Source organism: Dromaius novaehollandiae, unplaced genomic scaffold (assembly GCF_036370855.1).
Source record: "Dromaius novaehollandiae isolate bDroNov1 unplaced genomic scaffold, bDroNov1.hap1 HAP1_SCAFFOLD_27, whole genome shotgun sequence".
NCBI classification, from domain to species: Eukaryota; Metazoa; Chordata; class Aves; order Casuariiformes; family Dromaiidae; genus Dromaius; species Dromaius novaehollandiae.
In genome coordinates this window covers 5059247-5086613 of record NW_026991415.1, presented here as the reverse complement: position 1 = coordinate 5086613, position 27367 = coordinate 5059247, and the positions used below count along the sequence as shown (strand labels likewise).

General features: G+C 54.4%; 1 protein-coding gene across 1 annotated transcript; it reads right to left on the bottom strand.

The window, feature by feature from the left end:
• Positions 1 to 7432: 7432 nt before the first annotated feature.
• LOC135326345 (olfactory receptor 14A16-like) lies at positions 7433 to 10382 on the bottom strand (the record flags this gene model as incomplete). Its single annotated transcript, XM_064504226.1, has 2 exons — positions 7433 to 7600; positions 9921 to 10382. Coding segments are annotated over 2 exons (630 nt in total), but the record flags the coding sequence as incomplete, so codon positions are not given.
• Between the last annotated feature and the right edge of the window lie 16985 nt (positions 10383 to 27367).

Genomic DNA, 27367 nt, shown 5'->3' with positions numbered 1-27367 from the left:
GACTCAACCCTCCTTCATTGTGGGTTGCTTTTCTCCTTGGGAGTCCTTAGTGTAGGCACAATGGCCTGGGAGACCTTCCTGGTGGAGCCTGAAGCCAAGGGATTGAGTTCCCCACACCTCTCTGCATCTGCTCTTACCAGATTCCTGGCTGCATTCAGCCAGGTGCCCACTTTTGTTTTAAGCTTTTACTGTCAGTGAAGCAATAGCAGATCATCTTCATGCCCGTGACATCCCTTACTACCATTGATCCTAGAGGAGCTGTGGCTTTCCTCACCACTTCTCTACTTCCCTGGACAATATTTCTGAATTCTTCCAGCAGGCTCTGCCTGCTGCCCATGCCTGTGTGCTGCCTTTTTTGTACTGTTGTTCAGTTGTGCATTTAGACAGCCTGTCTCCTGAGATGTCTGCTTGTTCTCCTGGGTATCAGTATGGGCCATTCTCGAGCTTGGAGGATGCTGCCTTAAAGATCTGCCAACTTTCCTGAGCTCCTTTGCCCTTCAGAGCTGCCTCCCAAGGGATTCCTCCACCAGTCTCCCCAGTAGGCCCAGGTCTGCTCTTCTGACATCCAGAGTCTCGACTCTGATGATCTTCTTCCTCACTCCCCTCAGAAGCAGGAGCTGCACCACCTCGTGGCCACTGCAGGCAAGGCTGACACTGATTATCATCACATCCCTGGTCAGTTCTTCCTTGGTTTCAGGTTCCAGGTCCAGGAAAGTGTCATCCTTGGTGACATATCTGGCTTGGCTGTGCTGGGAAGTTGTCCTCCACACCCTCCAGAATCCTCCTGGACTCTGCACCCTGATGCATTGCCCTCCCAGGGAATGTCAGGGAGATTAAAGTCCCCCTATAAGAAGCAGGGTCTGTGATGCACAGACTTCCTCAGGTTGCTTTTGTAGTTCTGCAACAGTTTGTGCATCTCCCCTTCCTCCTGTTCGTGGACCAGTCTATGTGCATTTGTGTATATTTGGGCTGTAGAACCTCAGCTGTGGCACCAGGGCTGAGTGCAGCGTTGTTGCTGTGAAACCTGTTCCCCAGAGCCAAGGACACCGTGTATGCAGAAGCCCCACTTCAGCACAGAGACCTGCTGGTGCAGATAGGAGATGGCGATATAATGATGATATGAGGCACCCACGAAGAGAGCAAACCCTGCAGTAGCCAAGGCCAGAGAGAAACAGAGTTGGGTCAGGCAGCTGTGGCAGGAGAAGTGTTTTGTACCCAAGATGACTTTACAGCACCTTGGGGCCTGTGATAGAAGTTACCAGATGTCCAGGAAGGACAAGGTGCCACTGAGAACATCCTTGGGCCTGAACAGCCTGCAGTGTAGCCACGCTGTAGCTGCATCATTAGTACAGGCCCTGTTCACATAACTGGGGGGTGAGAAAAGCTTTAGGGAGAGGAGAACTAGATGGATTGGAGAGTGTAGGCATATGTGTGGAGACCTTGGTGCAAAGTACCTTCCATCTTTGCAGCATGCTTGGGTGTAGATGCGATAGACTTTGCCTGAAGGCAGTGGTGGGAATCCTTTGCTTGGGAAGAGGTAGGAGACTCGAGATGCCCTGGGGCATTTGTCCAGCTACCACTCCAGAGTGGCATGATTTTCCTGTAGGTCCTGAGCTGTATCTGCTAGAAACAAGGTGGTTGTGCTGGACACCTTGTGCATGTGACTTGGCCCTGCAGGCCTGTTGTCATTGCATTAAACCAAGTGTCTGCACTGAATTACATCAGCTGTTTGCAGCATCAGGATCTGCACAGGTCTCAGCTTCAGGGTGAGTGGAGCTCTTGCAGTAGTAGGCAGCTGGTGTCATTTCAAATGGCCAAGGAGATTCTCCACCTGGCAGCTGATGCCCCAGGAAGATGTGGGTTTCAGAGCTGTTACATCAGAGCAAGGAGACGCTGGTCCATGTCTTGGACCACCTCTGACACTTCCAATGTCGGAAGCTGTTTGTGTATGAACAGCTGACTCCCACCCTCCATCTCCATTCATTACAATGGGAGCTTAGACAAGAAGCAGACAGCCATACTCTGCACCCCAACACCTGGGCAAGGGGAATCCCACCTCCTGTGAGTCTGTGGAGGGCATGAGAGGGAACTGAATCCTCCTGCATCCCAGGAGCTTCCGAATCAGTATTTAATGCCTAGCTTGACTCCTCTAAACCAATTGCTAAGGCATGAATAAATGAACTCCCTTCTTGTCCCTGCCTAGGTGTCCTGTCTTCTTAAGAGATGGGAGCAGGCCCTTCCAGAGTGGGACATTTCCACCTCTCCCAGATAACCATCTTCTGATGAGACAAACTGAAATGCTGAACTCGGTCTCTATCCACTGTTTAGTGAGGGACCATCAGTGATTATGTTAGTCTACTTGAATGGACATTTTCCAGGGGTGACCACACGGTCTTTCAGGAGATGTCAGCCCTGGAGCCCCGGGAACTTCCTGAAGGTGCACAGGGCACAAAGTCACATCTTCAGCTGGGCCTCTGCTCCTGAGCTGGGTCTGGCTCCTGGGACTGCAGGAGCCCATGGCAACCTGGCAGGTGCTGCAGAGAGACAGCTCTGTCCTGGTGCAGCTGCTCTTAAAGGAGCAGCAAGACTCAGGGCACTGCCTGCAGGCACCAGGATGAGAGGAGTGACTCAGAAGTTAAAGACAGTCAGGAATAGGAGGATGGCTGAGAGCGCACAGTGAGCAGAAATCTTCGCCGCCCTTGACACAGTAAGTCTCTGGCTGCAGGGCAACGCTGCTGTGGTTCCCAGAGGGCTCTTCTGCAGCTGGCACCTTCCACAGCTGATAGGGTCGGTCAGGGAGGCTATCCCAGCTTCTCCTGTTTGGAGCAGGTAGTGCTTAAGAGCAGAGATTCCCAGCCACACCATCACATTGACAGGGCATCACAGCTACATTCTTCAGAGGGTGGTGCAGGGGTGTGAAGCCAGGCAGTGCACCCAGGTCTGCCCAATGCTGCATTTCAGAGCAGTGTCCCTGCACCCCAGGGTGCTGTGCACCTGGGGCAGTGACTCTGCTGCCTGCGAGGGTCAGCACTCAGCCTGTGCCGGGAACTCCCCATGATGGTGCTGCAGGGAGAAGCTGTGGGTGGAAGGAGCGACCTGCATCAGGGCAGGTTCCTTCTCCTGTTGAGAGGGTGCTGCATGGCTCAGGGCTGCTCTCAGCTCCAGATCACCCCCAGCACATTTTCTGAAGGGGACTTTTCAGAAGGAAAGTATATGCTGGTCAAACCTGCAAAGGGCAGAGCTTTCCTTCCTGAGTCTGTGCTTAAGCTTTCCTTCTTTGAACAGGTTTGGAAACAGAGGTGCTGGGTTTAGACAAGAAACTGCAAGCCCTGAACTGTTGTTACACTGAGAGATCAAAAGGTCTGCAAGGAACCTCAGCAAATCCCTCCAGCAATCCCTCTGCCTATGAGCAGCACAACCAAAATGTTTATTAGCTTCTTCAGGGTTGGTCCCAGCTGCTGCTTAGCGCCTGCAAATGTGGAGATGCCCCTGGGACAGTGCCAGGCAGCAGCAGTATGATGCATGAAGGAGAGGAAACCTTTAACAGGAAAGGCTATGGGGGAGAGGGGGGATGTGGGCAATTCCCTCACAGTTTCTGCAATGCAGGTGCCTTGCCCTGAATGACCATCCCATTTCTCCTCTGCCACCCAGCAGAGCCTCTTCCCTCAAGGCAAAGGATCCAGGATATGCGCCACCTCTTCTGCAGTCTGACCTCCAGGAGGGGAGATGTGTGACACAGTGGCTGAGAGCAAAACCTCCTCTGCAGGGGGATGTGCACAGCTGGGTAAGATGCAGGCTTTCCTGCGTGCCCATCCGGAGTTGTTTGCATGGGAGTGAGGGGTCCAAGACCCCTCCTAGCCTGTGGGTCTTTGGGCGATGCAGTCTGCAGGGCTGGGGAATGCGCCAAGTCTCCCTAAGGAGACATCCTCTTTTGGGCAATGCACTAACCCAAACACTTTTGCCCCTCAGGATTCTCTAGGAATGGAAAAAGCCGAGGATTTCTATCCCTTTAATAGATGTGCCCTGTGTGTGGTGAATAACTGCCCCCCTCACACCCCCAAATGCATGTTGCTGTTTGCTATCGCCATGTAGCCAGTGTGGCAGAGCATCTGGTGAGAGCTAAGGAACTGAAGTTACAGATGAGTTTCAAATATGAAAAGTCAGTTTTGTTCTTGAGTCATACTTGTGGTTGGGCTGGATATCAGGGCTACACTTGAGTGCACACCCCGAGCACTTAGGTTGTTAGTTCCTTGCCTGTCCCAAGAATTTCCTGGCCAGTCATCTGCACAGATGAGAGAATAGGTTGTCATGAGACAATGGACCACCTTGAAACTAGGTGATTGACTGGACGTAGGCAATTAAGTATTTGACTGAGAGTTATGGCAGCCCTGCAGGTGGGAATTTCTGAAGGTTCTAGAAATCCCCCCGTGGCAAATCCTGCTGTGTCTAGTCCATTTTCTATGCTGAAGTGTGTTGATAAACATCCTGGGTGGGGTGTCCCAAAGTGTCCTTGCTGCAACAGTGATCAGCTTCTGCACAGCTAAGACATTTGTAAATAGTCCATACAAAGTGTTCCTGCAGTAATTGTCACATACTATGCAGTTAAGGTGTATCAATAGCAAAGAATTATGCCTGTGCTGGGTGGTCACGTGGGTCCCCAGCCAACTGGAGTAGAACTGAGCCAACCAGGGGTTCAGGAGTCTCACCTAATCCAGCCGACAGCACTGCAAGGACACTTTATCACTGCACAATGACTGACCATCCTGTTTTGGAGATTTGATTCTGAGTGTCTGTGTAACAAGCAGGGCTGACTCCTCTGGAGCCCATGGACAGAGGACCCTGTTCCCCATGGTAGACTCAGAAAGCACAGACTACAGCACAAGTAGAGGAGGTGAAGGAAGATCTTCCTGGCAAGGAGAGAGGACATGTGGGGAGTTGCTGTGAGAAATGTTGTGGGTTTTGTTCCAAGTCAGTCCTAACTTGTCAATATCTTTTCCTCCCTGCACAGTCCTCCAAAGCCCAGAGGAAGCAAATGTCCAACAGCAGCCTCCTCACTGAGTTTCTCCTCCTGGGGTTTGCGGACACACGGGAGCTGCAGCTCTTGCACTTCTCACTCTTCCTGGGCATCTACCTGGCTGCCCTCCTGGGCAACGGCCTCATCATCACAGCAGTAGCCTGCGACCACCGCCTCCACACCCCCATGTACTTCTTCCTCCTCAACCTCTCTGTCCTGGACCTTGGCTCCATCTCCACCACTGTCCCCAAATCCATGGCCAATTCCCTGAGGGACACCAGGGCCATTTCCTACTCAGGATGTGCTGCCCAGCTCTTCCTGTTTGTCTTCTTCTTAGGAGGAGAGTTTTCTCTCCTCACTGTCATGGCCTATGACCGCTACGTTGCCATCTGCAGACACCTGCACTACGGGACCCTCATGGCAGCAGAGCTTGTGTCAAAATGGCAGCAGCTGCCTGGGGCACTGGTTTTCTCAATGCTCTCCTGCACACTGCTAACACATTTTCAATACCACTCTGCCAAGGCAATGTTGTGAAGCACTTCTTCTGTGAGATTCCCCAGATCCTCAGGCTCTCCTGCTCAGACTCCTACCTCAGGGAAGCTGGCCTTCTTGTGGTTAGTCTTTGTTTAGGCTTTGGGTGTTTCATTTTCATTGTGCTGTCCTACGTGCAGATCTTCACTGCTGTGCTGAGGATCCCCTCTGAGCAGGGCCGGCACAAAGCCTTTTCCATGTGCCTCCCGCACCTGGCCGTGGTTTCCCTGTGTGTCAGCACTGGCATGTTTGTGTACCTGAAGCCCCCCTCCCTCTCCTCCCCAGCTGTGGATCTGGTGGTGGCTGCTCTGTATGCAGTGGTGCCTCCAGCAGTGAACCCCCTCATCTACAGCATGAGGAACAAGGAGCTCAAGGATGCACTGAAGAGATTGATCCAATGGGTCGAAGATCAGCAGCAATAACTGGGGATCTGGAATCAGGACTCTGTGTTGCTCATTTCTCTTTTTTCTTACTTTTCTCTGATACGTTCTTGCAAAAAGAAAAAAAAGTTCAGTTTTGTGTGACTTGTCCTCAGGTATCTCTTCTTTGAATCTGACCCAGAGGCTGTGTTGAAGCGGGAAGCCAGACTTCCCCCTTCATCAGCGGAGATGGGCGAACCTCAGAGCTCCCTACTCTGAGCAGCTCAGATGCCCTCAGGGCAATGAGGAGGGTTTCCCTCTGCAGGGTCTCTTCAAGGGAGTTCAAGGGCACAGAGTCAGGCTCACACTAGTGTAGGCAGGGTGAGACCACAGGTTCCATGTCCATTAGGAGAGCTCAGCTCCCCTGGACACAGGGTGTGATCTCACACCCCTCTCCTGCAAGAGTGGCAGCCAAGTGTCACCGTGGGCTGGTCCCTTCCCTCTACAGTGCCGCAACACTACAAGTAGAGGGGGAGTGGAGGGGAGGGGAGTCAGGCAGCAGCTTGTGGAAACAGACCCCGTGCTTGGCAGTATCATTCCCCCCACTGCTGCAGCAGGCATTTCCTCACTGCAGCCTTCCTGTGGGGGCTGCAGCTTTCCTGGAGACATCTCCTCGCACAGCAGCAGGACTTTCTGTTTTTAGAGCTGTTCTCTTCATTTCCATGCTGGCCTTCTGTGCTCTGTGCTGTGGATATGGTGGATATGGCCCAGGAGTTCTCATGACCTGGTGGTGGTAGGGTTGTGTTTCCATGTGCGTGTGTCCTGGAAGTACAGGCAGCACCAGGCAAAGGGCACCCTTATGCCAGACCTGGCCTGCAGAACAACATTTCCATAATAAAAGGGGATCTCCCCTGTGACGTGCCTGAAGTCTGGCCTTTCTTCAGCAGATGGAGTCAAAACTAAACCCAAGGGATTGCACCACAAAAGGGCCTGTTCTTCTGCTTGTGAACTCCATGGGATCCAGGAGACAAGCTCAGAGTTCTTGGCTTATCTGTTAGGGACTGAGGGCTGGATTCAGGGTTCATCTGTCAGTGACCAGTGGAGATGGGGAATGGTCTCTGAATTGCTTGCCTGGGGCTGTCCCACAGGTGACAGTGCTGATGAGAGATGCCCATCCTTCTGGAGGGGAATCGGAGCCCCAGGAGAGCTCAGGGAATCTCCAGGGACAGTGTGTGCGTGGGGGTGGGCAGTGAGTGGAGCCTCACAAAATGAGGGATGGTCCACGGTGGAGTAACCAGAAGGTAGAGCACTAAATCCAGGGATGCAGGGGGAAAGGAGGGCTCTGCAATCCCTGGAGAGGCAGTGGGGACCCAGGAGGCCCAGGGAAGGGGCACTGGAGAGTGATTCCTGCACCCTCAGTGAAACACCACAGGCTGGAGCTAGTGCCCACCCAACACATCTCCTGCCATTGCAAGTGCCCTGGGTCCCTCTGAGCACCATCCATGAGCACAGAGAGGTGCCAGCAGTATCAGTGGTGGTGATCCCTGTCCAGCTGGGTCTGCTTCCTGCCCCAACCAGCATGGCCTGTGGCCCCAGAGCAGGGCAGCTCCGTGTGGGAAGCGGAGCCGAGGGCTGAGGGTGCTGGTGAGGCAGGCAGGGCAGGGACCCACTGAGGAGAGGTGCCATCCTGCAGAGCCTGGACAAGAGGAGCAGAGCAAGTCTGGGGATAGTACCCGGGGTCAAGCATAGTCCAATGATGGCCAGATGGGACTGCAGGGCTCCAACCAGCCCTGCTTTGCACACAGGGTTGTACTGGAGACCTCCAGAGGTCCCTTCCCACCAAAACTCCTCTGTTAATCCATGAATTCTCAGACTCTGCTCTGGCATGGCTGGCACGGGGATGAGAGCACCTGGGGCAGAGCAGAACGAGCTCAGCTGGGGGAGTGTCTGGGAGAAGATCCAAAGGTCCCTGGCTCAGCCCTGTGGTTTCAAAAACTCCCTCACACACCCTGAGAGGCTCCATCTGCCTCTTCCACCCTCCCTGTGCTCCCCTCCTGCCAGCCAAAGTGGAGTCCCGCATCGCCAGGGGACTCTCTTCCACACAGGGAGGAGAGAGAGGGCCTTCACCAGCCCCAAGCTGACGTTTCCACCCCTGACCTTGACAGTTGTGTGTGCCTGGATCTGCCCACTTGCCTTCACCAGAGTCATGGCTGCACTGAAGCCCATGAAAATCCCAGTGCTCCTATCCTTGAATGGGCATCCACCCTGAACCTGGAGCCTGGCTGGCTATAGAGGCATCACCCATCCAGTGTCCCGGCCGTGCAGCCAAGGGCAGGGGTCTTTCCTCTAATTTCCCTGCTCCTCCCCTGCTCCTGGCACTGCTGTTGCCGTGCCCATGTCAAACCCTCCTGCCGGCAGACTTCCCTGGGCCTGAGGCAGCTCCAGCTCCCTCCACGGCTTCTCTGGAGCCTTTCAGGAATGGGTTGAGGTGGGGCTGGCACCAGAGATCTCTGACATGAAAAGGGCTGGGTTATTATTAAATGACTATTAAATGATCCCCCAGAGTCTGGGGGATCTGAGCACCTGGCCTCTGCCCAGCCCGTGCTGTGCCCCACTCGGGGGTCAGCAGACAGCCACGCTCTGGGATCTGTCACGGCCTGGTGCAGAATAGAGGCCCTGCAAGGCTGGCCTTTTCCTCTCCATTGGGATACGGAGACCTGCAGGAGGATGGAGCTGGCCATGCACCACCCCACAGCTGGGATGAGCAGCCAGTGCTGCAAAGGGCTGATGTGAGGGGCTGCTCTGGGACGATGGCCCGGGGCAGCTTCCCCAGGGTGTCCATGCAACAGAGGGAACAACCTGGGCTCTTCTCTCCTGCACCTGCCATGTCCTGCTGCCTTTCCCAGCAGACCTGCATTTGCCTGCAAGCACATGGCTGTGTGCTCCCACACTGCCGTTCACACACAGGAGCTGCCTGCTGGCATTTTTCCTCTCCCAGGCCCTTTCCAGACCAGTCCAGAACCTCCCCAGCTCTCCCCACCTCCCCTGCCCTCTCCCCAGCCCACCCAGCACAGCAGACCAGGCTGGGGTGGCCCCACAGCAGTGCCCACCGCAGGGGGCTGCAGAGCTCTGGGCACTCACCCCACAGCCACAGCCCCTCTGCAGGCCACAGCAGCTGCTGGGGGGCACAGAGGGGTGTCAGCCTCCCCATCAGCTCCTGGGCTGGGGGCCAGCAATGGCCCAAGGAAATGGAGGCCAGGCACTCCAGGTCTCCACTGCTCTCATGACCAGAGATCCTTAACCCTGGCTGCCTGCAGCCCCTCCGGCACCTCCTGCGGCCCCAGGGATTGAGCAGCCTGCCCACTCCAGGCACATGCTGGCCCTGGAGATCCTCTGTGCTCCCTGGGTGGCTTCATATCCCCTTCCAGCAGGAATGGCATCTGTCACCAGCCCTGTAATATGTGGGACAGTCCCCGGCAGAGACCTCTTGACCACTCACCCCCTCCAGGGGCACTGGGCACCCGCAAGGGACAGCTCAATCCAGCCCTCCTTCCCTAACACATCACTCTACGAGCTGATGCCCCTTAGCCCATGCAAAACCCAGGCACAGCAACAGGGCCTTTTCAGGTGCAATTCCCTGAGCACATTCTTGGCTCCAGATGGGAAGAAGAGCCCATCGTTTAGGCAGAGTACTGAGAAAATCCCCTTTTATTACAGAGAAGCTGCGTGAGTGGTCAGCTCTGACACAGTGAGGGGCAGATTTACAGAAGGCCTCCGGGTCAGACAGATGGGGTTTGTGTCTCTGGAGAAGTGGGATGCATTCAAACATTTGTGCACAAACATGAGTAACACAGATAGAATGTGCAAAACAAAAGAGCTGCCTGAGATAAACTGGAATTGACTTGTGAAGAGAGGTGGGCAGCTTATTGCTGCTGAAATAGTACCAGTTGAATCAGTTTCCTCAGTGCCTCCTTGAGCTCCTTGTTCCTCATGCTGTAGATGAGAGGGTTCACTGCTGGAGGCACCACCGAGTACAGAACAGCCACCACCAGGTCCAGAGCTGGGGAGGAGAGGGAGGGGGGCTTCAGGTAGGCAAACATGCCAGTGCTGAGAAACAGGGAGACCACGGCCAGGTGCGGGAGGCACATGGAAAAGGCTTTGTGCCGGCCCTGCTCAGAGGGGATCCTCAGCACAGCAGTGAAGATCTGCACATAGGACACCACAATGAAAACGAAACACCCAGAGAATAAGCAGGCACTAACCACAAGAAGGCCAAGTTCCCTGAGGTAGGAGTCTGAGCAGGAGAGCTTGAGGATCTGGGGAACTTCACAGAAGAACTGGTCCACTGTGTTGCCTTGGCAGAGTGGTATTGAAAATGTATTAGCAGTGTGTAGGAGACCATAGAGAAAACCACTGGCCCAGGCAGCTGCTGCCATTTTCACACAAGCTCTGCTGCCCATGAGGGTCCCATAGTGCAAGGGTCTGCAGATGGCAATGTAGCGGTCATAGGCCATGACAGTGAGGAGATAATACTCTCCTCCAAAGAGGAAGAAAAACAGGAAGACCTGGGCAGCACATCCTGAGTAGGAAATGGCCCTGATGTTCCACAGGGAATTGGCCATGGATTTGGGGACCATGGCAGAGATAGAGCCGAGGTCAAGGAGGGAGAGGTTGAGGAGGAAGAAGTACATGGGGGTGTGGAGGCGGTGGTTGCAGGCTATAGCTGTGATGATGAGGCTGTTGCCCAGGAGGGCAGCCAGGTAGATGCCCAGGAAGAGCGAGAAGTGCAAGAGCTGCAGCTCCCGTGTGTCTGCAAACCCCAGGAGGAGGAACTCGTTGAAGGAGCTGCTGTTGGGCATTTGCTCCCACTTGGCTCTGGGGGAAAAGGCAGAGACAAGTTACAGCAGTCTTCTCTGAACCAAAACCATTCCATTTGTAACAGAAATCCTCACATTTTCTCTGTACCTTACATTCATTCAGCGTTCTGTCTGGAGCTCTGGTTCGTGCTGACTGAACATGACATGCAGTGTGGTGGCCTCTGCCCATGTTCTCCAGAGGAGTCAGTTTTGCTCTGCTAGAGGATGGAATGGAGATGTCAGTCAGCCCCACATATTTGGTGGGATACCATAAAATGATTGCCATGACATACAGAAAGGGGACTTGGTCCAGGGACACAGTGGGAATATTCTCTATTTAACAGAATGAGAGATGAATACAGTTCTCATGCCAGCTCTCTCTGAAAGAGAAGACCCTTGAGAGGGATTCATCTCTCCCAACCTTGCTCTCATGAACAGAGGTGTCTATATCTGAATGAGTCACACCAAATCCTGCTCAAGCAATGGAGAGAAAGAGGTGAGTGAAGGGGGGGCTGACCTGACCCTTTCTAGATGCCTCTGTCCCAGTGAGATAGATCCTCTCCTCAGGTCTATTTACCATCTGTGCTCCAGGCACTGTAGTGGGAATGGGAAATGACTAGCTCTGATGCACACATCCTGCAGCTGATTATGTCCACCTCTTATGTGGAAGAGCTGTTCCACTTTTAGACACCTCTTTTTTTACAGGAAATGACCTGCAGCAGAGATCTAGTCATAGATGGATTTAGTTTTTAGATGCCTCCCTCTCACCATGGAAGCATTCTTTGAGAGGGCAGAAATCTTTGGCAATTTGATTGCTCTCAGCATGAGCCCTTGTGCATCGCAAGGGGGAAAAAAGGGCTTGCTATGACTTTGTACAGAGTCCCGGGATGTGGTCTGTCAAGGAGTCTTGCCCCTCACTCACCTGTGCTTGCACCTCTCTCAACCAAAGGACAATCACACTCAGATGTTCCTCTCAGAAAGAAACTGGACTGAGCTGAGAGGGGAGGGCTTCAGGTTTTAAGAGAAGAGTTCCAATTTCTTCCCTCTCCGGCCAGACATGGAGACAGTGATGAAGAGCATGGTAAGGTCAGCTCATTCCCCAGCCCCACAGGGTCCCTTTTCTGTAGTCTCACAGGTTTCAAGGAGGCTGGGGACAGCTCACTCCCATGCAGACCCTGCTGTTCCCCAACTTGCAGTGTTGGTGTCTGAACTGCAGCCGAAACCCCCACAACCCCAGAGGGCCCAAGAGAGAAATGGGAGCAGCATGGACAGGAGGGGAAACAAAGAGCAACATTATGATCCTGCTGCCAAGGCAGGCAAGGAGAGAGAGACAGACAGGCACTTGGGAAAGCTTTAACCTTGCCCCGCTGGACATGCCCCCTTGCAGATGGCCACATTTGTTGGGCAGGACAACATGGGCCTGTGGCAGGAGAGAGGCTCCTCTCCTCTGCCAGAGATCTGGCTGCAGAGGAGGGGGCTCATGCCCTGGACCCCATGACTGTCAGGGCAGAGGCTCTGCTGGGTGGGAGAGGAAACACGGGGAGCTTGCTCCGAGGAAGCTATCTGCAGTGGAGGGACACACCATGACTTGCCCAAATCCATTCTCCCAGGATGATTCTGTTAGCAGCTCCCTCTCATTCCCTGCCCAACTCTGCTGCCTGGAGCTGTCCCTCCTGGCAGCTTTTTCTCTGTCCTAACGTCTTTTCCCAGACCCTGTTCCACCCTCTGTGTGCTCAGTTCTGCCCTACAGAAACCTCCCGGGACAGGGCACTGGCCAGGGGCATTGTTGTGCTCAAATGTCCTAAGGAGCACGTCACATAAACCCTGATAATGCCATAAAGGTGATGACGATGCTGTTTGTAGGCTGGGTGAGGATGAAGGGACTTTTTCTGCTTTTTCACAGACCTACTGATCTCTGAGAGTGAAGGTTTAGGGGTCCCAGTTCTTTGTCAAAGCGGAAAACTCTTTCCTTTTGTCTCCTTGCAAAAATGAGGGAACTGAAAGCACACACCCTAAAAGGGAAGCTGCTTCCCTTTCAAGGAACCCTTGCCCTGAGTTCCCTCTTGAAAAGTCCCCTCAGGAATGTGCTCAAGGTAAGCTGGAGCTGTGAGCAGCCCTGACCCACGCAGCACCCTCTCAGCAGGAGAAGGAACCTGCCCTGCCAGGGGTCTCTCCTCCAACCCAGAGCTTCTCCCCAGAGCACTGTCAGCTGCTCCCCGGGCAGGCTGAGTGCTGACCCTCGCAGGCGGCAGAGTCACTGCCTTGGCCACACAGCACCCTGGGGCAGAGGACACTGCTCTGAATTACAGCCCAAGGCAGACCTGGGTGCACACCCAGGATTCACAGTCCTGCAGCCACCCCTGGAAGAAGGTAGCAGGATCCCCTTTCCCTGTGACAGTGCAGCAGAGAATTCCTGCTCTGCAGCACCCCCCCCCCCTCCTCCTATGCACTGGAGGAACTGGGAGAGCAATTCAGGGGATGGGCTGGGTTTAGAAGACCCCTCCAGGAACCTCAATAATATTGTTCTACAGTCAGAGACTTACCGTGCAAAGGGCTGTGAAGATTCCTCCCACAAGCAGCTCTCCTCTGTCCTCCCACTCCACACTGCCTTCCACTTCTCCCTGCCTTCTCTCAGCTCATGTCAGCAGCAGCAGGCAGTGCCCGCAGCCCTGCTGCTCTTTGCAGAGGAGCTGCTCCTGCACACAGCTGTGTCTGGGCAGTGCTGCCAGGTTGCCATGAGCTCCCTCCATCCCAGGAGCCTGACCCTCTCTGTCCCCTGTGCTCCCTCCTTCTGGGAAATGTTCACTCAGGTAGACTAAAATAATCACCTATTGTCCTTCTGTAAAGAGTGGAGAGAAACTGATTCCAGCATTGCAACTTATTTCATCAGAGGATGACTATCCATGATAGGTGGAAATGTCCAACTCTGGAAGCCCCTATTCCCATCTCTTAACTAGGCAGGACACCTAGATAGGGACAAGGAGGGAGCTCATGGACACATGGTTCAGGTTTTCATTCAGATGAGTCTGGGCATTCATGCCTGTTTAAAAGCCCCCAGGCTGCAGTGGGATTCAGATCGCTCCCATGAACTCCACAAACACACAGGAGCTGAGATTCCCTTTCCCAAGTTGAAGTGTGCACAAGAGAGAGGTCTGCATGGGAGCTCCTTGTCTACACTCCCATTGCAATCACTGGAGATGGAGGGTGGGAGTCAGTTAGCTGGTGACACCTGGTGACATTTGAAACAACAGAGGTGGTCCGAGGCATGTGCAGTGTCTGCTTGCTGTGATAGAACAACTGGGAGACCCGCATCCTTCCGGAGCACCAGGTGGGGGCCAGGTGGGGAATTTCCTTGGCCATCTGAAATAACCCCAGATGCCTACTACAAGTAGAGCCCCACTCACTATGAAGCAGACACACAAGCAGATTCCAATGTTACAAGCAGGTAACGTAATTCAGTGCAGACGCTTAATTTAATGACATAGAAATAGGCCAGCAGGGCCATGTCAGATGCCTGAGGAGTCCAGCACAACCACGTCTCTATCACATACAGCATGGCACATTCAGGAAAACCATGTGCCTTTGGAGTCGCTGCTGGGCAAGTGCCCCAGGGCATCTTGGGTTTCTCATCTGTCCCCAAACAAATGAATCTCCAACACTGTCTTCAGGCACAGTCTCTACTGTCTGCATCCAAGTGTATTTCGTAAATGGGAGAGGCCCATCACACCAAGGTCTCCACTCTAGCCTCTGCACTCTCAAACCCTTCTAGCTGTCCTCCCCTGAACCTCTTCTCACCCTGCCAGATGATATGAGCAGGGACTGGGCTAATGATGGCCTCAGGGTCACTGGATCATAGGATGTCCAGGCTGAGGGACTTCTTCAGTGGCACCTTGTCCTTCCTGCAGATTGGTTCAAGAAGTCTGTCACTGGTCCAACGGTGCCATAAAGTCACCTTGGGCAGCCAACCCCTCTCCTGGCATTCCTGCACAGCCCAGCTCTGTTTTTGCCTGGCCTTGGGCCCTGCAGGGTTTGCTCTCTTAGTGGGAGCCTCCTTTCACCATTACACTGCACCTGCTATCCATGCCAGCAGGTCACCACTTCTAATCAAAGCCTTTGCATAAGTAAGGTCCTCAGTAACATGTTTTCCTGCAATAAATCTTCCATGGGCACCACAGCTGAGGTGCTGAAGAAAACATATATGCAAAGACATGCAGCCTGGGATGCAGCCAGGAGCAAATGGAGATGCACAAGCTGTCACAGGAGTGCCACATGGTTGGAATAGCTGAGATGTGGTGGGATCACTTGCATTACTGGAGTTCTTCAATGGCAGGGTGCAAGTCCTTCACGAGAGACCACCAGGGAAGATCAGGAGGGGCAGTTTGGATGTATGGAGCTCTTGCATGGGATGGACCAAGAGAGGCAGCTCTGAAGGGCAGAAGAGCTCAGGAAAGCCAGCAAGTAATTCAGGACAGCACCCTTCAAGCACAAGAATGCTGCATAACGAACAGTTTATAAAATCAGCGGACATCTCTGGACTGCAGCATGGCTAAACAGGGAACTCCCAAGTGAGCTCCAGGGCAGTAAAGCAACATATGGAAAGGGGAAGAAGGGAGAGGCTGCAAAGGAGGAACTTAGAAACATTGTCCAGCAAAGCAGCAATGGTGTTCAGGAAGCCAAAGCTCCCCTGAGACAAGAGACACTTGCAGGGGATGTGAAGGACAGGAAGAAGAGCTGCTACTGCTTCAGTGACAGTAAGAGAATCAACAAGGAGATGTGGGTTCACTGCTGAAAGGGGCAGGGATTCTAGTAAAGGTATATGTAGATAGCTCTGGGGAAGTCAAGTCCTTCCTGGCCTCTGTCTTAACCAACAACATCTCCTGAGCTGTTGTGCCTCGAATCAGGAGTCCTGAGGAGAAAACCAACCCACAGTGCTTAAGTTTCTAGAACTCAACCCCTACAAGTCTATGGAATTGGATGGCTGGCATCCATGGACACTGAGAGAGCTGGCTGCTATGACAGCAAGGCTCCTCTCTGTCATCTTGGAAAGGCTGTGGAGATCAGGGGAGGTCCCAATGAGCAGGAAAAGCAGCTGTCACAGGAGACCTGCAGGAGACCGGAGCCCCTGGGAGCTGCAGATGGAGGCTGGGCAGAGGGCACCAGGGTACCTAAAATCCATGACCCTGTGACTGCATCCCAGCCCAGTTCCAAAATCACTTTCCTTTTCAGACAAAAAGATAATGCATAATCACCCCAGAAGACAAGTATACTGAAACAGAACAAATCAAGAAAGACAATAAGAACAAAGAAATGGAAAGCTGGAAAGTATAACCATGCATTTCTTTGCTTTAAATCTCTCTTTTTCAGTTTCTTTCTTGTTTCATTTTTAATGTCATTTTCTAAACGGTTCTGCTATAATCAGGCCTGCACTGTTAAACAAGATATTTTTGTGTCTCACACAGAGCCCAGTGCTCAGAAAACCACCCACTGCCCACAGCCGTCCATGCCACTCCTCAAGCTTTGCACAGAGCATGTCGCACTCTGAGATTTCGGGCTCTCTTGACTGATGAGGAAAGCAGGGGGACCCGCTTGGTCTATTTTTGGATGGCCAAATTTGCACAAATCTCAACTTACCTGTGTTACCGTGACCTTTTGAAAGGAGTCCCTAAAACATCTAGCCACACTCCCTTTACATTCCCTGCACGGTCAAGGAAGTGCTACTTCATTTTAGGGGACAACAGGGAGGAGGCTGATCTCACCCCTTGCCAGATCCTATCAGTGCAGATGTCTCTGTCTAAGCCAGCTGTCGGGACTTCCCTCTCTAGTCAATGGAGGGCAATAGATTTCTCAGCTGAGGTGTCTGGAGATACTTTTCCTAATGACAAGCTAAGGTCCCGTAGAAGCCGCCTCCAAAATCTCCAGCCCCACGTGGGAACACAACAGCTATCCCAGGGCATGTCAGGCAGCAACAGCCTCTCGGTGTGGTCAGATGAATCAAGCCCCAAAAGGAGATTCCAGTCATAAGCTGAAATCATCTCAAAAAATAACTCAATGTGATCATTGACAAAAAAAATCCTCTTTTCAAAACTTCACACATTTTTACTATTTCTATATATTTTTTTTCTTTCCTCTTAATGGGCAGCATCATGTTCATGCACTCCAGTAACCATGGCTATGAAGCATGGCAGGGACGAGGGTCCCAGATAAAGCTCTCAGGATGATGTGTGTTCAGGGCATATTTGCTCTTTTCTGGTGTATCATCTAAGCACTGCACACTGAGAAACCTTGCTGAGGACTTTCAAGAACAAAGAGGCTGCTTTGGTGCCTCAAGGAAGAAGGCTGTGTCCTCTCCCCATAAGGTCCTACATCCTGCTTCTACAAAAAGTGCAGCCCACAGTAGAAATCAGTTTTGAGGCTCACCAAAGCATCTCAGCCTGTGGCCACACTATGTGCTGTTTCATCTCACCTGACTTTGATCCTGTCTTTGAAAAATGCCAACCCCCAAACCAACCCCCAAACCCCACTTCCCACACAGGTCTGCCCAGTGCAGAGACCTGACAGTGCAGGGGTGCACAAGTGACCTCTCCAGGGTCCCTTTTAGATATATTACAGCGTGTGGCACTCTCTGGAGATGTTCCTGAAGAATTTAGCAGCAAGGTTTTGGAAAATACCTGAGGTGAAGGAAGGTGAGGTGAGGGGAAATCTGTCTGCTCTCTCCCTGGCTCTGCCACCTCCATGGCGGTGACCTACTGAGCCCCCTGATGACACGAGCTGAGGTCACAGTGGGATGTGCCACATCACAGGGAGGTCTCCCCGGTGCCGCAGCAGTGTCCTCACTTCCCTGCAAGGCCCAGGAGCTGCTGAGCACTGCTCACGTGCTCCCCACGGCTGCTCTTCAGAGCTGCTCCATGGCAAGGAGAGGGGACAGGAGGCAGCAGGACCACGTTGGGACCCCTTGTCAACAGGCAGAGGAGAAGGGGCACATTGGAGAGGAGTTTGGGTGACAAGATGGGAAGACCGTCCCTCCTCCCCAGCTGGAGAGGCAATCTGAGGGCAAGCGGGCAAGGGGGGCCAGCGAGATGGAGGGCTGCTGGACCAAGACCATCAGCCTGCACCGCAGTTCCTTCTTCCCAGCACTCCTATGGCTCTTCACCAAGGGTAAGAGCTTCAGAAACTCCTTGCTTAGCTGTTGCGCAGAGACCGTTAACTGCAAAAATGGCTGTGGATCCTGGGCTCTGGGAGTGGCTGGAAAGTGCTTGGGGCTGCCACAAGAGCCCTGCCTGAGGGTCCCACCTGGCTCCGGGGACCATGTGGCAGCCAGGACTCCTGAGGCCTGGGGCTGGGGCTGCCCTGAGCCCCAAGGCTCCTGTGGGGCTGGCTCCATCCCCTTGTGGAGGGTAGGGGGCAATCCATGGCCAGGCTTCCCTGGGAGTGGGTCCCCCCTTGGGACCTGGCTCTGGCAGGAAAGGGGTTCTGTGTCCTGGAGGCTGGGGTCTCCTGAAGCTCCCGGGGGGCTCTCAAGAGCCTGCTGGAAATGCCCATATAGGAAATGAAACCTTCACCTTGTAATAACCACAAACCATCTACTTGTTCGGGAGAACCTCTCTTCCTCCTCGCTGGATCCTTTTATGCTTGCAGCTTGGCAGAGCATGTTTTGGGCTCAGAGATGTTGTCCTCACATGGACACAGCCCCTGTCCTCCTGCAAATAGGGTCAGACCTCTGCACCCAAAAGACAGCCTGTTTGGGGGAGCAGCTTGGGAAGAGGTGGGGGTGCCATCGCCACCCCACAAGTCCCTGCTGACCCCAAGCCTGTTTCTCTGAGCCATGGGGGGCAGTGCTGGGGGCAGCCCAGCAGGGCCATCTCCCCCGCCCCCTCCCAGTCCCACACCTCCGCTGCCCAGCACCGGCAGGCCCAGAGCTGCTCTGGCCCTGGCTGCCCCGGGGCCCCGGGGCTCCTCAGCCCTGCCGAGTGACATGCTGGGGCCCAGCCCAGGACCGCAGAGAGCAGCCCCTGCCTGGCCATGGCCCAGCCCTGCCAGGCGCAGCGTGAGGGCTGCCGAGCCCCAGGGCTGCCACAGGCAGGGGGCCGGGGCCACAGAGGCCAGAGGGCCCTGCCCTGCCCTGCCCGGAGGGCAGCAGAATGCTGCCCACGGGCTCCAGCGCCCTGGCCATGCCCAGGATCCCCGCGCCAGCACCAGGACCAGCACCAGGACCGGCCCCGGGGCTGCTCCGCCGCACCCAGCACAGCCCCTGGGCACACGGCAGCCAGGAGCCCCGCGGGGCCCCTGCAGCAGAGCCCAGCCCGTGTGGGGCAGTGGCCTCACCCCGGGGCCCCGCACTGCCCAGGCACACGGCACTGGGATGCCCCCAGGCCCCACCACACCCCGCCATGCCCCGCGCTGCCGCCCACAACATGGTGCCTCACTAAGGGGGGGGGTTGGAAGGGAGGGGAGGGGCAGAGCTGGCCGCCAGAGCAGGAGGCTGCAATGTTTCCCCGGCAATGCCCCAATGATGCCTCCTATTGGCTGGTGTGAGGAGGAGGGCAGGATGGGTTTGACTGATGGCTCTGTCAGCCAATCGGACCGCAGCATGTGGAAAAACCCAGACCCGGAAGCAGGGCGGGATCAAAGAGGGCGCGAGTGGGGCTGGTGGGGCTATGGGTGCATCCCGATGGCGGCAGGTGCCCTCCCGCCGGGACAGGGGCAGCGGTGCTGCCCTGGGGCTGCTTTCCTCCCGGAGCTGCAGCAGGGGCTGGTGGGGCCGGGAGCACGGGACAAAGCACCCTGGCCCCGGGGCAGCTGCCCTGCGAGCCAGATGTGCCGGCTGCCCCCGAGCAGCTGGGTCGGGGCGGCTGGGGGGGTTTGGGGGCAGGAAGCTTTGCCCCTGCCCTGGGTCGCAGACCCCTTGTCCAGCCTTTCCCTGAGCTGCTGCTGCCACCGCAGCCCCCAGGTGCTGCTCAGAGCTGCGTTTGGGAGCTGCTGGGCAAAGTCTGAGCAGACTGCTGGTGTCCTCGCGAGGGGCCCTTCCCAGGGGTCTCTTTTGTTCAGAAAAATGGCATTTCCAAGTTGCTCTGAGAGAGGCTTTCAGAGAAGTTGAGGCACAAGCGAGAGGCAAGAGCTGCCTGATCAGCCCCTGTGAGAGCCCTTCTCCTCTGCTTCCTGGAGGTGGGAAGTGAGCAGGCCCCGGGCTGTGAGTGGCTGTTCAGAGGCAGTGCCTGTTGCAAGGCCTTGGAGGACTGGAAGGGAATTGAGGGGCTGGAGAGTTGGGCTTTCTGTGTTCTGGGGTGCTTGTGGGTGCCCTGTCTGCTGCCCTGTGTGGTGCTGTGCCCTGTGTGTCGCTGATGCAGAGTCGTGTGTTGGCTACCAACCCTCTGTGAGGTGCAGGTGTAGCAGTGTGTCCCAGGGCGGGGTGCCCTGTGGTGGAGCCAGGTGTTGGCCCCAGTGTTTTGCTGCTGAGCATGGGAGGAGGTGGCTGGAGAGAGCAATGCTCTGCTCCCAGGGCCCAGCCTGCCATCATGGAGTCCTGCTGGGAGACATGGGGGAGGATTGCTGGTGACCGTGTTCCCTCCTTGGAAAATCCGGGTGCCAGCCACAGTTGCTCTTGGTTTGCTGGCTTCTGTCAGCTGAGGTTCAGGCTTGCAGTTTCTGAAGGTCTTGATGCTTCTGTGACTCTTTGGGATTTTACTGACTCTGCTAGAGAAAGTTCTCTTCTCGTTCCTTAATGGCTTTCTGTTGAAGCTGGACCCTCATTGCATCTTCCCATCTCAGACCCTAATTCATTCCGACCCATCCGAGAGATGGGTAGTTAATCAAAGCAGTCACAGCCGTTTCTCCCCTTTGTGCCTCCCCAGACCCTTGCAGACAGGGCAGATGCCACCTCACCAGAAGTCAGGCCTCTCAGGGCAATGGGTGACTCTGAGACACCTGTCTCTGGTCGGCGGTGGAGGCGACATCTCCAAAGCCTCTGGTCCCTGTGGCAAGAGTCTCAGAATAGGAAAATCCTTGAGCCTGTAATGGGGGAGACATCTAGAGATAGGGATCCAGTGCTCTGCTCAAGGCAGGTCCCAGGAGAGGAGGTATCTTTGGGCCTTTTCCAGTGAAGTTTTGATTATCTCCGAGCATGGAGATGTGAGACGCTCTCTGGATCCCTGTGCCACAGTTTTGCCACCCTCGTGGAGAAAAAGGGTTGTTCTTAACATCTAAGAAGAATGTCCTGTTGTCCAATTTGTCCCTGTTGCCTCTCATGCTATTAGTGTGCACTTCCAAGAAAATCCAGCTCTGTCTTCTCTGTGCCCTCCATACGGTAGCTGTGCACAGCATGAAGATGCCCCTTGGCCTTCTCTTGTCTAGGCTGAACAAACCCAGCTCTCCCAGCCTCTCCTTATATGCCCCAAGCTAATGCTCCAGGCTGGACCATCTTGGTGTCCCTGTGCTGGATTCCCTCCTGTGTGTTAGTGCCTTTGCAGAATGGGAGAGCACAAACAGGACCTGGTATACAGACGTGATCTCCCCTGTGCCAAAAAGAGGGGCAGGACATCTCAGTGGCCCTGCTGGCTGTGCTCTCACAAATACAGCCCAGTACAGAGGGTAGACATTTGCCCCTGACTGTTGTGACTCTGCAAGGCCAGCAGCACTGACAGTAACAGTCTGATTCTTTCTTTCTTTCTAGGTTGCTCCACTCATGTAGGTTCCCAGTGCAGTGCTGGAGCCCCTGAGGATGGAGGCTGGATGCCAGGGTGTGTCCCTGGACCTGTCAACATCTCTGCCAACATGGTGAGCCCTCTGTGAAAGCAGCTGCAAGTGAATGAGATGAGGCTACGTATGGATGTGAAGGCTTCCATAAATGTGCCTTGCTTCCATGGGTGCCTTGGGGTGTGGGTTCACCTCCTGGTACCTCTGCTGTGCTGCTAATTCCATGTCCCACAAATGCTGTTACTGCTGGCCTGCTCAGCAAATGCTGTTGTGCCCCCTCCTTTTCCTAGAAGGTTGTGGTGCCATACAGGATGAGCCCAAGACCCTTATAATTAAATGCCAGCATCTCTTGAGTGCCTCAAAGCCTGCTTAGCTTGCACTGAGGAAGTCTCAGAGCTCTTGGGCTTCTGGCTCTGTGAGGGGTGAAGCTGTGCCCAGGGCCAGGTTGCCCGTGGCAGCCAGGACAGCTGGCATTTCAGCAGACCTCCAGTGTGGGGCTGTCTCCTTGCTTGGGCCTCATTTCAGAGCCTCTGCACCCTTTTTTCCTTCCCAGGGGCTCCTTGTCCAAAGAACTAAAGGAAAGGAACCAAGGTTACTTTGGGCTCAGGAGGCCTTCAGGACTCTCACATGTTTCTACAGTGTATCTGTAACTTTTATATTACTAAACAAAATCCCCTCCATCCCTAGCTGGAGGTTCCTGAGGGGATGGGGGTGGAAAGCAGCAGCCTGCTGTGCCCACAGGGAGCAGCATCTGTCCCTCTGAGAAGAGCAGCATCACCCAAGGAGCCAGCTCTGTCCCTGGTCTCGTGGTGATACTTGCACCTGCCTTGTGAGCCCAGAGTGCCTTGGCCACCTCCTGGTGTTACTGCAAGAGCTTCCCTGTGTGGGGGGGTTGAGGAGGCAAGGGAAGGCAGCGAGCAGAGCAGTGCTTGGGGAGTGTGCAAGTGACGAGGGTCCTGCATCCATCTCTTCTTGCTGGCACTTGGTTGTATCTAGCAGAAGGGCCAGCTCTGTGGGGCAGAGACTGTGCGTTTGTAGACTAGCTGGCACAGCAGAGGTCCGGCATCAGGGTGATGGCTGGTGCAGTGCTGAGTTGATGTGACAGTGTCAGGAACCCTTTCCAGTGCAGCTGCTCCCTCAGCTGATCTCTGTACCTCGGCACTGGAAATGGCAGTGGCCTCCTGCTGTCATTGTGTAGGTGCTCCCGTGCAAAGGCTCACAGCTTGGCCTTGATGGTCATAAAGGAAAAGCAAGACCAATCGTTGCCTTTTGTGATCTGTGCCCAGGGTGACAGAGTGGAGATGTCTCATGTCCTGGAGAGAATCCTGCCAGGAGATGAAAGCCATCTGCAGAAGACTGTTCTGTACGGAGTGATCACAGCGTACTCAAGGGCCATGCAAGTGGCCCAGGTGAGCTTCTCCTCTGTGAAGGTTTGCACTTTTCTGGTCACTTGTGACTTGGTACCAGCTAGGCCAGCAGCAGGCTGTGAAGTGGGGAATGTGCTGGCAAGGTCAGTTATGTGTCCGTATGTGATAGGCCAGCAGCAGGCCCATTGCTGGGAACTGACTTTGAGGTCATTTCCTCCAGAGCGGCAGGTAGGCCAGCAGCAGGCCCGTGACGGAGAAATGTTTGTGAGCTCACAGCTATCTCAGTGCCTGGGTTAGTCGCTATGAGGTCGCTCGTAGCAGATGGGTGTGAAAGCAGACTGTGAGGTCTCCTGGGTCAGAGTACCTGGTAGGGCAGCAGCATGTTCATGGCTGGGGACATTATTACAAGGAAACTTCTGCCTCTGAAGCCCATAGGCCATCAGCAGGCACCTGGTGGGGGTATGGACTTGTGAGGTCACTTCTGCCCGAGCCCCTGATAGGCCAGCGCTGGTCACAGGGCTGGTGTTTGCAGTTGTGAGGTCATTTGAGCCTCAGTGCCTGATAGGCTGTGCTGTGGTCACGGTTGCTGTTTCTGGTTGTGAGGTCATTGTGCCTCTGTACCTTGTAGGCCAGCAGCAAGCACATAATCCAAATGATCCAGCAGCATGTGAAACTGTGTGCCAAAATCTAGTTTTAGCAATAAGAACTTCAGGGCAAATGGGTGTTAACTCAGACAGGGTACTACTATCTTTAGCAAAAGTCTGAGCAACAATTTTTGGAATCGCTTAACAATTTGTAATTGTTATGGAAGGTTAGGCTCGCCGGCCACTATGACAAGGTCCGACCCTAGGTTCCTGCTGAAAAGTTCGGAGCCAAATCAAAGCGAATTAAATAAATAAATTTTAATGATGTGTGTGCAGTAATTACAGCTCAAGCTGGTGCTTCCAAAAAGGGACCCCAACAAAGAAAGCCCTGGGCAATTTTAACTTTTCAATCTAAGTTCTCCACCCCTCAAGCAGTAGTTTGGACCAATAGTAATATTCGGGTTTGGGGTCTCCTGCTTCTTATTGGGTCTCATCGCTGTCCCTAGGCAGGCTGTTTCTTTCCTTATCTTTACTGTTGCAGTTTCTGCTGACGGATCTGCCTTCATTCCTTGTTGGGTCACGCTGTTTTCTCTTGAGGTCCTGACGAGGAGGAGATAATTCCAGACCATAAAGTTCCTCATGTTATCTGAGTGCGGCCTAAGGCTTCAGCAAATTTAGCTCCTCATGCTAAGCGAGTTTTACAGAAGTGGCTCCCTCTAGCCAGTTTCAGTTCAATAACTTCCTTAACAGTGGGAACAGCCTGTTCCTGCCTGGGGGTCGTGCAGGACCTTTTGCGAGGGAGACAAAAGCGACAGCTACCGACCTGTAGCAGCACCGGCTGCACTCCCCTCTCTGTCCCCTGCTGCAGCCCTGCCCACCCCTGCCCCTGCCCAGCCTGCTCTCCCCTTTGCTCCCAACCTGGCCCCTCTCCTGCCACTGCAGGGACCAGCTCTGCAGCCAGGAGCTCCCTGGCCCCTGACCCTTCCCACCTCTCCTCACATTAGCGATCCAGCCCCAGACATGGAGCGGGATGCCGTCCTCCCCCGGGGTGACATCTTTCTATTCATGGAATTTTAGAGGAGTTCTGGTGGTCTGGTGGACTGGAGACCTCTAGAGGTCCAACCTCCACAGAAAGCAAGGCTGCTTAGAGCTCTACACTCTTTTCCGGCGATTGCTGGACTGTGTCCGACCCCAGTTCCCATCTCCAAACCTGCTCTGCTCCTCTCGTCCAGACACTGCGGGATGGCACCTCTTGTTGGTGGGTCACTGCCCCGCCTGCCTTGCTGTCACCCTCAGCTGCCGGCTCCCCTTCCCATACGGAGCAGCCCCACTCTTGCTGCTCCCAACAACATACTCTTTGTAGCAGGATCCCAGTCACAAATGGTGCATAAACAGTCGAGCTGGGATAGAGAAAAACCCACTCTCCTATGTATGATTAAATCAGACCGAAGTGGCTGCCCTCACTCGTTCATCCATTTCAGACTCTGTGTGCAGTGTTGCCTGGGTATGGGGTCCACATCCACCTTTACACATCTACACCTTTAAACTCATCACGCAAGACTTCCAGTCAGGATATATGGTCACCTTCTGTACCTACAGCCTTCTCTGGGATCTGCTCGGGTGCCAGCTTCCCTTGCCCAGGCTTTCTTGGCTGTAGTGAGGGGGCAGATCCGAGGCAGAGATGGGGAGTCAGGTCAGCAGGATGGGGACAGGGTCAGGTCAGGATCCGAGAGATGCAGGGCCCAGCACAGGCATGTCCATGGCATAACTCAGGCCAGACCAAAGGACAAGGGCAGCAGCTCCCTGGCAAGGGGAGGAGGCCCCGCAATGAAGCTGGTCACTCTCAGTCTTCCTTGCACTTGTGCCCAGGAGTTCCTCCTCCCTGTCTGCCTGCAGCCCCTCCGGCAACTCCTGCTGCCCCAGGGACAGAGCAGTCTGCTTCGAGATGGGACACAGAGAAACCTGTTTCTCATTCTCGTTTTCTATGTCTGAGTGCTGCCCTGCTTTTCTTCTGGGACGTCCCTGCTCCCCAGAGAGCCTCTTCCCAGGTCAGTATGTCCATGCTGGCCTGGCTGTTCCTGCACCCCTGCCCTGTGCTCCCCGCAGGGCCCTGGACTGGTACTGCTTCTCTGAGGAGTGAGTGGGCTGTGGGGCCACCAGGCCACGGGGTGACTCCCAACTCTACACTGGCCATGGTGCTCGGGGTGGGAAGCAGATCCAGGCAGACACGACTCAACACCAGTGATGCCGCTGGCGTGTCTGTGTTCATGAATGGTGCTCAGAGTGATTCCAGGGTGTTTGCAACGGCACAAAGTGTGTTTGGGTGTGCCCTAGCTCCAGCCTGTGGTGCTTCACTCAGGGTGCAGGAAGCACTCTCCAGTCTCCCTGCTCTCGGCCTCCTGAGTCCCCACTGCCTCTCCTGCAACTGCAGAGCCCTCATTTCCCTACACATACCTGGATTTAGTGCTTTGCCTTCTGGTTACTCCACCATGGACCATCCCTCACTTTGTGAGGCTCCACTCACTGCCCACCCCCTGGCACACACTGTCCCTGGAGATCCCCTGAGCTCTTCTGGGGCTCAGATTCCCCTCCAGAAGGATGGGCATCTCTCATCAGCACTGTCACCTGTGGGACAGCCCCAGGCAGGCGATTCAGAGACCATTCTCCATCTTCACTGGCACTGATCACTGAGAAACGAGCTCTAAATCCAGCCCTCAGTCCCTAACACATCACACCAGGACTCTGGGCTCATCCTTCAGAGCCCATGGAGTTCGCAAGCAGAAGACCAAACCCTGCAGTGGTGCAATCCCTTGAGCATATTTTTGACTCCATCTTCTGAAGAAAGGCCAGACTTCAGGCACGTCACACAGGAGATCCTCTTTTATTATGGGAAACGAGCTCTAAATCCAGCCCTCAGTCCCTAACACATCACACCAGGACTCTGGGCTCATCCTTCAGAGCCCATGGAGTTCGCAAGCAGAAGACCAAACCCTGCAGTGGTGCAATCCCTTGAGCATATTTTTGACTCCATCTTCTGAAGAAAGGCCAGACTTCAGGCACGTCACACAGGAGATCCTCTTTTATTATGGAAATGTTGTTCTGGAGGCCAGGTCTGGCATAAGGGTGTCCAGTGCCTGGTCCTGCCTGAGCTCACAGAAATGCACAAGGAAGCACCATGTCACAGGAGTGCTTAGGCCATTTACGCACATGAGAGCACAACAGGACAGTGTGGAAATTAGGAGAACAGCCTTGAAAAGAGAAAGTCCTGCTGCTGTTGGTGGACGAGTCTCCAGGAAAGCTGCAGCCCCCACTCTGAAGCTACAGCAAGGATATGCCTGCTGTGGCAATAGGGATGTAGGGAGTAGTAGGGATGGTCCTGAGGAGCAGAGGGTCTGTCCCCACAAGCTGTGTCCAGACTCTCCTCCCTTCTGATCCTGCTCTGCTGTGAATGTTGGAGCACTGAAGAGGGAAAGGACCAGCCCATGGTGACAGCTGGCTGCCACCCTTGCAGGAGAGGGGTGTGAGATCACACCTTGACTGTGGCCAGGGGAGCTGAGCTCTCCTAATGGATACTAGACTCATGGCCTCACCCTGTCAATACTCATCTGAGCCTGACTCTGTGCCCCTGAGATCCCTTGGTGTCAGTGTTGAAAGAAACACTGCAAGGGAAACTCTCCTCATTGCCCTGGGGACATCCGAGGGAGCTCAGAGTAGCAGGCGCTGAGGTTCCCCCATCTCTGCTGGTGAAGGGGGAAGCCTGGCTTCCTGCTTCAGCATGGTCTCCGGGTCAGATTGAAGTGAGAGATTCCTGAGGAGATTGAACAAAACTGGATATTATTGCTTGTTTTTTAACAGGGATGTAAAAGAGAAAACAAAGAAATAAATGCACAACACACAGCCTTGATGCCAGATATCCTGGCAAGAGAATGAATGTGGGATAGTTACTGGTGCTGACATTGTACCCAGT